A 13,261-nucleotide genomic window follows, 5' to 3' on the forward strand; every position below is an offset into this window, starting at 1 on the left:
TATTTTTGGTAGTGTCCCATCCAAGTGCTAACCAGGGCTAACCTTGCTCAGCTTCCCAGAGGGGATCTGATGTCTTTAGGGCATTTAGGCTGGAAGCACCCTTGATATTAGGCCTTTGATATATCAGCCTCTTTAAAATCTTGGGACCAGAATATCTGACAGACTACTGTCTCGCAGACCCACACCCTGACTGTCTTTGGAGACCTTATCAGTTGTTCTGTTAACAATGTAATGCTCTCAGGAAACATATTTAAAGCAGACCTTCTGTGTGTTAGCATCCACCTTTACAACACTTTTCCCCATGTAGTTAAGAGACAGAAATTCTGTGACAGTTTATTGAAAATGTATTTATTTATACGGGCCTTCCCTGAATTGTAATGGTTCTGGCTGCTCTCCTTTTCTATTGGGTTTTTGCAATGCTTTTTAAATTATTTATTTTTAAAAATTGTTTTATGTTTCTGCATTTTATTGTAGACGGATTTTAATATAAATTTGAGATTTTATTTTATCGACTGCTATCTAAATGAGTAATACTTTCGTTTTTTGGGGAAAAATGTTTGTCTCCATTGCTTATTTTTTAAAAAGCCATTCCAAAAACAATTGTTGCATTGTTTCATCTACAGGGCATGTTTTAAGAAATTGCCTCGCATCTTAAGCTTCAATACGATGAGGTATACTTTTAACATGGTCACTATGATGAAAGAGAAGGTCAACACACACTTCTCATTTCCCTTGCGCTTGGACATGACACCATACACTGAAGATTTTCTGATGGGAAAGAGTGACAGGAAGGAAGGTATTTAATTTATTTTCTCACAGTTTTCTGCCAACCAATCTGAAATAGTAAATATTTCAATGTATGAATTAGATTTAGTAAAATTAGAACATGTAAATCTTGCTGGTAGTACTTAAATATTTATACGTAACATGGTTCTTAGTAGGACTGGGTGAATGTCCTACGGCTTGCCCTGAAAAATCATTTGTTTCTTGTCACATATTTGTAGAGCTCCAAGCTTTTGTCAGGCATCCTTTAGAGACAAAACCAATTGCCATCTACCTTGTGAGGTGTATGTATGCTGTATTGTAAAAAAAAAAAAAAAAGGGGGGGGGAGGGTAACATTTGAGAGGGGATCCAGTGAGCACTAGAAAAGCTGGAGTGATTTTAAAATGTCCTTGGTTTAGTCCTCTTCAAAGTATCATTTTTACAAAAGTAAAAAATTCTTAATCTACTGCCTGGGGCATTAAAACCTGTAATATCAGATATTAAATACTACAGTCCTCCCTGCATTCTCGCGGTGTTCGAACTTGCGTCCCTCGGAAAGGGAATGAATGGGGCTTGTCCCCGTAGCACGTGCGCATGCACCCCTGCCCCCAATGGGGCTTGAATATAAGTGGAACCTCTATTTTGCGAGGGGGGGCCTGGCACGGATCCCCACAAAAAAGGAGGGGCAACTGTACATGTATCTAGTACTTTCACAGATTTTCCACCTAATATAGCATTCACCTCTTATCAACCTGTGCTTACTATTTGTATGTGCAGGAGTCCTCCATCATGAACAAACAAAACCTGCTTGGTCAATATCCATCCAAAAACTTAACTGTACCTAATGTCACAGGTTGAGGATGGGCTGTTTGTGGAGTTTTTGTACAGTGTTTCAGTAACGTAATATATTTTCTTTCTTCATCTTCCAAAATATGATGTAGATCAACACTGTTTTAAAAATTGAAAGAATGAGTTGCTAAATGTTATAATGCATTATTTAAGGCTTCAAGGATGATGGCAGTGGTTCAAAGGATACCAGAAGTTATGAATACGATTTGATAGGTGTAACCGTCCACACAGGAACGGCAGATGGGGGGCACTACTACAGTTTTATCCGAGATATTGTGAATCCTCATGCTTACAAAAACAATAAGTGGTGAGTAAAAACTTTGAATTTTTTAAATACTGTAAATCAGTACTAATCAGTTTTCTAATCCAAATATACCAGCAAATACTCTACATAGTGGAAAATGTAGTGAAAGAGGAAGTGTGCCTTCAAAAAGGGAAGACTGAGAGCATTCTGAATGATAAAGGGTTTGGTGTTCACATTTGAATCCAACCATAGAATGAATGGGTTTTATTTCTGTTTTCAAAATAAAACTGCTTACATTTTTTAAGAATTAGTTATCGGTTCATATGATAAATATCTGATTTATCATGGTGTTCATAGAGTTTGGCTAAAATGTGGCATCTTAGGAGATGGATACTTAACTTGGTTTGCTCATATTGTTTGTTCATTTCAATTTTACAGCATAGTCAAGGACTCTGCTGGATAGCATCCTCATAATCTACAGTGCAGTGAAAAATTTTGGTGTACTGTAAGTCTAACAACAGTATTCCATTTTGTGTTCCCTAGGTATCTTTTTAATGATGCTGAAGTAAAACCATTTGATTCTGCTCAACTGGCTTCTGAGTGTTTTGGTGGAGAAATGACAGTGAGTTGAATCCGTATCTATTTTATAATAATGCTTAAAAGGGTACCAACTTTTCATGATCTAATACCTCATTTTCAATATATGTATCAGGATTAGTTTGCAATTATAATATACCTGGCCTGGCCTGGACTCATCAGTCAATTCATTTTTTTACTCAAATAGAAGTTGCAAAAAGAGTTTTAAAAAGTTACTTTCTTGACTTGTTGACTTCGTTGTTCTTATGTAATACTGAATTACAACACTTAGGGGCAAGGAAGACTGCCGCTTTGGATCAGTGTAGGGGCAGCATCCGAGCATGGTGTTTAGACGCTACACACTCTGACGCCGCCAAGAAACTGCACGGCTGACCGCACATGCAGCAACTTCATGGCACGGCATTTACATTCGCCATGCTGCAGAAATGTTGAAAAGCTGCAGCAGCAAAGCTGGCTTTTTCCTGACAGGAGCGGCTTTCTGCCGTTTCTTTGTGAGCCAGGAAAACCCTGGATTTGGGGCTGCAGTGTGCAGTTGCCGTAGCCCTGATCTGGTGATCAAAGGGACACCGTGATGCTGCTCCTTTGGGGCTGTCTATTTTGCCCCTCAGTGTGTGTTTTACTGCTGGAAAATTAAGCATAACCCTGGGAAGAAGAATGAAACTACTTTTGTTCCAGTAGGTGGGAATACATTAGGGTTGTTCTTGTAGTAGTAGCAATATAAACAGTGCATCTTTTTTTTCTTTTTTTGCCAGACCAAAACATATGATTCTGTCACTGATAAATTTATGGATTTCTCCTTTGAAAAGGTACTTCATTTTGTCTTTCACTATCCAAAGGAAATGTCTCTCATTTCCTCCCTCTCTCTGTTTTGAAATAATGATGTTGGTATGTGAGTTTGGTTTGCTTGTTTCTTTCAGACACATAGTGCATACATGCTGTTTTATAAACGGATGGAACCAGAAGAAGAAAATGGTAGAGACTACAAATTTGATGTCTCATCGGAATTGTTAGAGGTATGTATGGGGGTATTTTAAACAACAGCATAAGGGTGTAATTATTTTTATCATTGCACTGATTAAAAAAAAACTTTGTGAGCTGTGGCAAGAAAAGTTTCCTGTCCTTTCCTCTCTTTCTGCCAACCCCCAAAAACTTTTCCAGAGTGTGTGAGCCCCTCCTGAAGATTGAGGGAAGGGCATGGGAGGTGGACTAATGCCAAGCTTTCTTAAGGTAACATATCTTAGGATCTAAGCCTGTGAGTTTTATTTCTGAAATTGAGAATGCACGAGTAATATGCAGGTAGCAGTGAATGATTTGGAAGGTGAAAATGGGCTAACGTGAATTTGAGATTCACTGTTTGAGATTAATAAGAAAAAAATTCTTTTCTCTGAGAGTCGTCCTTCCACAAATTAAGTTGAGAGTATCTGACCTAATAGGAGCTTCAGAAATGACCAAGGATTTGAACCTAGATCATTAACTTATTATGGAACTTTCCACTCACCTACTTAGCAGTTAACTTTGAATCAACCGATAAATTTAAAGCGTTTCTCAATGTTGCAAAGCAGTAGCTGTAGTTCCCCTCCCCACTTCAGTTTTTATAGCATTCCAAAAGAAGAGTAAACAGCATTGATTTTCCATTTTTCTCTTCAGTGGATATGGCATGATAACATGCAGTTTCTTCAGGACAAGAATATTTTTGAGCATACATATTTTGGGTAAGGATTGTTTTTATTTAATCTTAGACTGAATTTTCTTTTTAAGAGCGTTATTCAGATTTTTAAAAAAAATAATTCTAAGTAACTCTAAGTATCTGGCTGTAGGTTCATGTGGCAGTTGTGTAGTAGCATCCCCAGCACATTACCAGATCCTAAGGCAGTTTCTCTAATGACAGCCAAGGTAAAAATAATTTTAACATTTTTTAAAAGAACTGATATTTTGGTGTGTGTTCTGGATACATGGTGACTTTCAATTATTGTCTTACAGCTAAGCACTTCTTTTGTCCTGGAAACATTTATTCATTCAAAAGAAAAGGTATGTTGTTTTGCATCTGCATAAAACACTCGGTTGCATTTACAACATTTCTTAAAATACTTTTTTTTTCCAGAAGGAGAAGCAAAACAAAGTTTACAATGAAGTTGCAGTTCCCAGTTTAGTGTGAGGAGTCATTCAATAATGGCTTATGTTCCCCCAATCTCCAAAAAAGGCACATGATAGAGTACTTCTCTTAGTATCTGTGACCTCAGGGTTCTTCACTACTTCATCCCTGCCTTTCCACTTATGATAGAGCTCCTTTTCTCAAATTGCCATGTTTTCTGGGGTGATTTTCATTATTTTAATTCTGTATTCTCTAAATTATTGCCAACATTTCAATTCCCTTGACACTGTGTGTTGTTCCATGTTCCAAATGAAGAATCCATTGAACTAGTGTTTTGTAGAACACTGTGAACTGGTATAGCCAAGTGTATTTGTTAAATGCATCTTCTGTAACCTGAGTAAAAGTATTCTGTACTTCTGACTTCCTATAAATTAATATGCGCGCGCACACACACACACACACTCAGACTCAGACTGCACTATTTTGTAAGTAAACTAGGGGCAGTACTCAGTGCTATCTGTGCCACTTAACCCCGGACAGTTCAACTACGTAATAGAACCCATTTTACTAAATCAAAAGCTACATCACTAACAGTTTGGGGATAGAATGGAAGAGTACTGTTTTTGTATGGTTGCTTTTGCTCTGTCTCTTCTTTAAAGCTCAAATGCTAACAACTTTACGCTTCACTTGAAATTTTCTGCTCTCTTTAGCCCACAATGCTTCAGTGGATTGAGCTGTTAACCAAGCAGTTTAACAACAGTCAAGCTGCTTGTGAGGTAAGACAGAAAAGAGACTGTTTGGGGGGGGGGGGACAAAATATGTAAAATAATTTTTTTGGAGTTACATGTGTCAGTATCACAGAATGTAGTAGTAGATTAATAGGAGGAGGGTTACTTGAACAGTGTAAAATTTATGCTCTAGCTAATTAAAGGGAAGACATTTAGTGACTTTCTTTTTGTAGACAAAGTCTCCTTATATTGTGTCATCTTCTGTCTTTATTGTAGTTAGCCATGGTGTAGTATCCCACACTGGGATAAATATGATAAATTCAGGAAGGTAGAATTCCTTAATTAATTGAATTGAAACATATTGGATTCTTACGAAGTGGCAATAGATGCAGCAAAGAATTCTTTCTATGCTGCACATATTGCGTCTGCAGAGTCTTGTCCAGCAGAACTGTTCAGGGTGTTTAAAGAGTTAACCCAGCTGCCTCCCACCCTGAACCCTCTGTTGGAACCAATTAAGGTCTGCTGTGATGCTTTTAACAATTTTTTTGCAGATAAAATCTCTCAGATAAGGGCTGATCTCGATGCCGGCATTATAACAGAAACAATAAGAGAGATATCCAATGACGCCGTGGACTGTATTAAACTGGACCATTTTGAGCTTGTAAATACCAATGAAGTGGACAAGCTCCTTGGAAGTGTAAGGAAGACGACGTACCCTCTCGATCCTTGCCCATCATGGCTGACCGCTCAGGGAGGGGATGCAGTAAAAACTGCCTGATAAGAAACAACTATAGACCGGTCTCCCTTTTACCATTCTTGGGCAAAGTGATCGAGAGGGCAGTCACCTTCCAACTCCAAGCTGTCTTGGATGAAACTGATGGGCCCATTTCAAACTGGCTTCAGGGCGGGATACGGAATTGAGACTGCCATGGTCACCTTAGTCGATGATCTCCGTCTGAATATCGACAAGGGAAGTGTGATCCTGTTGGTGCTCTTGGACATCTCAGCGGCTTTCGATACCCTTGACCATGGTATCCTTCTGGAACGCCTGAGAGAGTTAGGTATTGGGGGCACTGCACTCCAGTGGCTCCATTCCTACTTCTCAGGCAGATTCCAGATGGTGAGGCTGGGGGATAGTTGCTCCTCTAAGAGAGAGCTAACATCTGGCATCCTCCAGGGCGCCATTCTATCCCCCATGCTGTTTAACATTTACATGAAGCCACTAGGAGAGATCATCCAGAGACATGGAGCGCCGTGTTATCAGTACGCTGATGACACCCAGATCTATCTCTCTATGTGTCCAACTGTTACAATGACTAAAGATGGCATCTCTTCTCTGAATGCCTGCCTAGGGCCAGTAGTGGGCTGGATGAGGGAAAACAGGCTCAAGCTGAATCCAGGGAAAACTGAGGTACTTGTGATAGGTACCCCAGGTCCGGGAACAGAGATTTTTCAACCAGTCCTGGATGGGGTCACACTTCCCCTAAAGGACAAAGTTCACAGTTTGGGAGTACTCCTGGACTCATCTCTACAGCTATCATCTCAAGTGTATGTGATGGCCAGGAGTGCTTGGTACCAGCTTCGGTTGATACACCAATTGCATCCTTATCTGAACCAACAAGATCTTGAAACAGTGGTACATGCACTGGTAATCTCTCGTTTAGATTTCTGCAACGTGCTCTACATGGGGCTACCTTTGTACCAAGTTCAGAAGCTTCAGTTGGTTCAAAATGCGGCAGCCAGACTGGTCACTGGAACATCCAGGTCAGACCATATAACACCAGTGCTGAAATCTCTTCATTGGCTGCCAATTAGCTTCTGGGCGCAATACAAAGTGTTGGTCATTACATTTAAAGCCCTACATGCCTTGGGCCTGAGTTACTTGAAGGAATGCCTCTCCCTACATAATCCGCCTCGCACTCTCAGAACATCTGGGAAGAATCTATTGGAATATTCAAAGACCAGGCTAACATCAACTTCCCATAGGGCATATACAGCCATAGCTCCCAAGTTATGGAACAACTTGCCAGAAGGGATCCATCTTATTACCACCTTAGATGCCTTCAAGAAGGCAATTAAGATGGATCTCTTCTAGAGGGCCTACCCACCCAATCTTTTATAAAGAATTTAAGAAAAATCCCACTTCTGGCTGCAATTGTGCATTTTAGATTATGTTTTTATTGTTTTAAATTGCATTTTTTGAGTGATGTAACTGCTGTTTTATGGTTGTAATCCCGCCTCGATCCATCGGGAGAGGCGGGAAATATAAATAAATAAATTATTATTATTATTATTATTATTATTATTATTATATCCACTCCTTCAGAGCTTGTTGGCTTCCATTTTTGCAAAAGAGGCACTTTAAATTTTATACAGCAATCTAAAAACTGTTCCCAGCTTCTGCCAGCCTAGCAGTTGCAAATGCAAGTACTGTAGATAAATAGGTACCACTTCGGTGGGAAGGTAACAGCGTTCAGTGTAGTCATGCTGGCCACAAGAGCACCATAGCAGTCCTTGGACAACGCTGGCTCTTTAGCTTAGAAACAGGGATGAGCACCGCCCCCTACAATCGGTTACAACTAGACATTAATGTCAAGGGACTATGAGCCAAAACAGATTGCAGAAATAATCCACCTTGATGCCACTTTAACTGCCCTGGCTCATTGCTAGGGAATTTTGGAAACTATTGTTTTGTGAGACATTTAGCTTTGTTTCTTAGAGAGCTCTGATATCACAACAAGCTACAGTTCCCAAAATTCCACAGCACTGAGCCAGGACAGTTAAAGTGATCTCAGAATGGATTATATCTCGTCTGCAGTCTGTTTTGGCTCTATCTTTATCTTTACTTGCTTTTAGCTTAAAAGTAAAGTTGGTTTTGATAAACATACTGATGGGGCAAAGTGTCTGTAAGACTTAGCAGCTGATGCATCTGCATGAGAAATACTTGAAAACGTCAAACATACAGGATGCTACAGTAATATTTCTGTTTCAGGAATATTGCCCCCTTAGGATAATGTTTCAGTTATACCTAAAATCAATATAATTCTAATAATATGCCTTTCTTGTTTCCTGTGGTTAGTATTGTTTTCTGAGCCAAGTCAGGCTCAGGCTACTCTGCATAACTTGGAGTAGACGATTATAAACCTAACTAACATCAGACAAATCCTTTGGCACAAAAATCACTGCAAAACATATCTAGTATCGAAATGTTGGAATTAGACAGCATCATTTAAAGCAAGAAAATTCCATATGAAAACAATTTGTTCATTGTAGAGTACCGTGAAGAACGTGTAACAGAAATCCTACTCCCAGCTTATGCCATTAGGGAAGATATATCTTGATTTATTTTTGTTCTACTATAAAATCTGGCATGATTCCCTTTCTCTCCAACTCCTTCCAAGAAGGATAAATAATTGCTTGATTGCTTTTAGGCTTTTGATCATTCTTTATTTAGAGAGACAGGTTGACTATCCCTTATCTGAAAATCTGAAACCCTAAATGCTCCAAAATCCAAAACTTTTTTCATGGATGGCTAAAATAATGACATCTTTTATTTCTGATGGTTCAGTGTATATAAACTTAATTTCATGTAAAAATATTTAAGTTATTGTGTAAAATTACCTTCAGACTATGCATATAAATATGAAACATAAACGAGCTTCATATTTAGACTTAGTTGCCATCTTCAAGATAGCTCATGTATATGCAAATATTGCAAAATCTGAAAAAATAAAAAATAATTGTGGACCCAAGCATTTTGGATAAGGGATACTCAACTTGTAAATAACACATACACAGTGAATTCATTAACTGGAGCAGCATTGAAAGGGCCACTGCAACTAATAAAGAATACTGATAAGTGTGAACATGGTCTGTTTTTTCCAGTGGTTTCTAGATCGTATGGCTGACGATGATTGGTGGCCCATGCAGATTCTAATAAAATGTCCCAATCAGATTGTGAGACAGGTAAGAGAAAAGGAGTGCAATAGGTAGCAGGTAATACTTTGGTGTTATTTGGGGTTTAACATTCCTGCATGTGTTTCCATTCTCTCTACTTGTTAGTTTCCCTTGGGTACCTTGCTCTCAATTTCACTTGTAGGATTCATGTATTAAATTTTAGCCATTTAAATTCTGAATTGTAGATTACGGTGCTCTTTTGTACATATTCAGCACTCTGTCTCAGTTCACAGTGAGTGTTGCAATTACCCCCATTCAACAGGTAGAGGTGTGAATGCAGGGGAAATCTGAAACTTGCTGCTGAAACTATAGAGTCAGTGAACATGAGTGGTGGGTGACTCAGGGATCACGCAGATTGGCAGCTTGGAGGATCCACTGGCTGGTCAGCCCCCAATCGGCACAGGACCATGGCAACCACATGCGCCTGGTCCCAACCTGGGACATCACCATGGTCTCCAGTGTGGCTGCCAGCAGGAGTGGCTTTTTACCACTCTTTTTTTTTTGAGCCAGCCCTTCCAGGTTTGAGTGCTCTTGGTGCGCTTTTGAGGCATCTGTCATGTGCACATGCCGCTCCCAAAGCAGAAACTACTTTTTCCTGCTTGTTTCAGGCTTTTTTCCGTATTGGAGACAGTCATCAGCCATAGTGGATGCTGATTATTAGTGGTGGATGGACTAGACAAAAATACAGGAAAATTGTCATTGCTCTTTGAGAACTGGCCGCCAGTAGAATTCAGCATTTTGAACAAAGAGTAGTGAAACTGATGACAGAAAAGAAAATTTGCTAATGTTAACTGAATTACTTGGCTGATTGTTAACAATGGGTTATGAAAACAGTTTTGGAACAGATGTTCTTTCCAACTCTGAACATTTCAACTCTTAGTTTTCCAAATAATGGCCTCCCTTTGCTATCTGTCACTCTTCATTACAACAATAATTTTAAAAAGCAGAACAAAGCACATAAAGCCATCATACTCAGCTTTCTAATACCTTTCCCCCACTATTCTCCTTTAATGTGCTGTGTAATAATGACCTGAAGAATTCTGGAAAACTCTTAGGATTGTTTGCTGATTTGTTTTTGTGTATGTACCGCATATGTTCCCAAACAGGTGTTTGCTGGGTGTATATTTTCCATGTTTTAAGAGTATGTGGAAAACGTGTTAGGTGGAGCCTTACAAAATTAATTGTGTCAACTGCCTCAGATACATAATGTGGAAGCAACACATCAGTATTTTAATCATGACTGAATGTGTGACCAAGTAGTTCTACAACACTGGTTAAGCCCTATTAAAGCATATCTGTATAGCCCAAAGCTAAGTGACAAACTAGGCTGATTTGCTTTGTAGATGTTCCAACGGTTGTGTATTCATGTGATCCAGAGGCTGAGACCAGTCCATGCTCATCTTTACCTGCAGCCCGGAATAGAAGACTGGTAAAATATTTATGCTTTATATAATTTCTTTATAGAATTTTTAAAGCTTATTTCATGTACTCAGCTCTCTTTAAAATACATTAAACAAACATTGGGAGTTAGCTTTTTTGACCTTTTCTATGGTTTCTATTTATGGATCCTATTTTGGATGTCAAAATTGGCACACCTTAATGTTAATTCTTACTTTCAGTATGCAACTTTAGAAGATTTATTTTTCATATAATCTTATCCTGTGTGTTTTTACATGAAATTAAATACCAGTGCAGAAAAGTGGGACTTAATCCAAGCCGAATATGCAGAGGACTGCAATCTTAGTTGTTACACATAATACAATAAGGATAGTGCAGGGTTCTGTTAAGTTGGAGCATGTTCCCTCCCATTTACCACCACTGACAAATTTGTACCGATACCAATACAAACTTCTATGGAGTTTGGCAGCATTATACAAATGGTCTATTTTTCTCTCTTCCCATCCCTTCCAGAAGAAAAGGGGACACTATACCATGACTGCCTCTAGGACTCTATGCTGCAGAATGATGTTCATGCATTCTCCTGTATTATAGAGTAGCATAGCACTTGCCTCTGAAATTAGCAGCAACTATGATCCCTGCAGTGTTGATCATCATCTTACAAACAGCTGGTAATTTTTGTTGCTAGAGACAGAACAGTCCTTGGTGAGCTGTGGAATTGGGAAATTGCACACTCTTGCTTTAGAGTGGTCTTATTTCCAGTGGCCTTAATACACACTGAATGATGCAAGTTGAAATGTATTTTCAGTTCTGATGACATGGACGGTCCTGTGGAAGATATTGGTAGTCGCTCATGTGTAACTCGCTTTGTGAAGACTCTGCTGTCAATAATGGAACATGGTGTTAAACCTCACAGTAAACATCTCACAGAATACTTTGCCTTCCTTTATGAATTTGCCAAAATGGGAGAAGAGGAGGTGAGTATAGTTTTGGTTGGTTCAGTTCCAGATGGATTCTCCAACTTTTATTTGGGGTTAGCATTGATTACTAGGATGCTCTGCCATCTGATGATTTGAGGTTTTTTGTTTGTTTGTTTTACGCACTTTTAAAACATTTGGGGTTTTTTTTTTGTATTTCTTTGTTTATGGTAAAACTGCCTTCTGAGAAGAAGGTGGAAAATAAATAAATGACCCATATTGCTCACATTTTTGTAATGTTCAATTGTTTCCAGAGCCAGTTCTTGCTTTCACTGCAAGCAATTTCAACAATGGTCCATTTCTACATGGGAACAAAAGGACCTGAAAATGTAAGCCTATAATAAACTTGTGTGGGAAAAAATAGATCCTTAACTTTGAGATTGAACAACATTTTATTTTCCACTACCTCATGTTTATGACAAACATGTTACTTTTAATAAGACTGAAGTCGCCTCACTGATGGAAATCTTAAAAGCAGTGTAGTTTACAAATTGTCCCTTAAGTATCTAAGTGAGCATTTTTAGTTTTATAAGCAAGAAGAGACAATGTTCCTCAAGGACATTTTGTCTGTCTACGCTGATATTAACCCTGAAATATTTATTCGTAAGGATAGTGACAGGAGTACAGTGTTGGTTATCTATTTATGTGAGGAGGTAAGAGACCTAAGAGCTATGGAGCTATATCCGCATGGGAAACAAATGTGCACTCTAGCACACTGCCCCAAATCCTTAGATCCCAAACAGTGGGAGTTCTGTGCAAAATGCATAGGGATTCCTTAGGATAAATATTAATTATAACGATTTCCCTGAGTGTCAGTGTTGTTTATACTGTATGAAAAGTACAAGAATATCTTGTGCTTTTAGTGTTCTGGTATCTTTTCATTAAATTAGCATTCTGGTCTTGATATGCAAAGTCATTTGACAGACTGTTATAACACAGTATTTATAGTTCATTTTTTCCTAACATTTAAATCATTCCACACAGATTGTATGAGTTCATCCATATGGATTAATATTATTGTCCCCATATTGCTAATTAGTCAGGAAAGAGTGGTTTTGTGTGTGTGTCTGTGAGTGCATTTGACCCCTTCATAATTTATAGGAGACACTGTGGTGTTTATAGAAATCACTCTGGAAAGGTCTGCATTGAGAATTGTAAATGGATTTTTAAAAAATTTGCTTTTTCTTTAGCCCCAAGTTGAAGTGTTATCAGAAGAAGAAGGAGAGGAGGAAGAGGAGGAGGAAGACATTCTGTCTTTAGCAGAAGAAAAATACAGGCCTGCTGCACTTGAGAAAATGATTGCGCTAATAGCTCTCCTGGTTGAACAGTCTCGCTCAGAAAGGTAAGCTCTGTTGACACCTGCTGCAGTGGCAAACTTCTTGTTTTCCTCTAATAACTCATATAAATGCATTGGATATACTTGGTGCTGTAGGCAACCATAATCTTGGTAAAGTCTATCTTCTTTATATGGTACTTCAAAAGTAGTGAACTAGCTGACAGCAAAGATGAGGAAAACTCAAAAACTGCTGCCAGTTAGTCATGACAGTACTAAGCTGGATGGGGTAAACTACTTGACTTTGATAAGGCACATACCTAGGCTTATGTTACAACATGCATTCTTCCCTTGTTCTTCTCTTGGAGGGGAGGTATCAATAA

At 38.7% G+C, this 13,261-nt stretch overlaps 1 protein-coding gene across 1 annotated transcript in view; it reads left to right on the top strand.

Annotated features, from left to right (window-relative positions):
* USP34 (ubiquitin specific peptidase 34) overlaps positions 1-13,261 on the top strand; it is a 170,521-nt gene that overhangs the window by 129,783 nt on the left and 27,477 nt on the right. Inside the window, 14 exon segments of the mRNA XM_042447637.1 lie at positions 624-796; positions 1,766-1,919; positions 2,400-2,478; positions 3,206-3,259; positions 3,371-3,466; positions 4,101-4,165; positions 4,271-4,346; positions 4,434-4,481; positions 5,256-5,321; positions 9,159-9,239; positions 10,574-10,659; positions 11,437-11,605; positions 11,860-11,934; positions 12,796-12,947. Coding sequence (XP_042303571.1) covers positions 624-796; positions 1,766-1,919; positions 2,400-2,478; positions 3,206-3,259; positions 3,371-3,466; positions 4,101-4,165; positions 4,271-4,346; positions 4,434-4,481; positions 5,256-5,321; positions 9,159-9,239; positions 10,574-10,659; positions 11,437-11,605; positions 11,860-11,934; positions 12,796-12,947 — 1,374 coding nt within the window.

This window comes from Sceloporus undulatus, chromosome 1 (genome assembly GCF_019175285.1).
Source record: "Sceloporus undulatus isolate JIND9_A2432 ecotype Alabama chromosome 1, SceUnd_v1.1, whole genome shotgun sequence".
NCBI lineage: Eukaryota > Metazoa > Chordata > Lepidosauria > Squamata > Phrynosomatidae > Sceloporus > Sceloporus undulatus.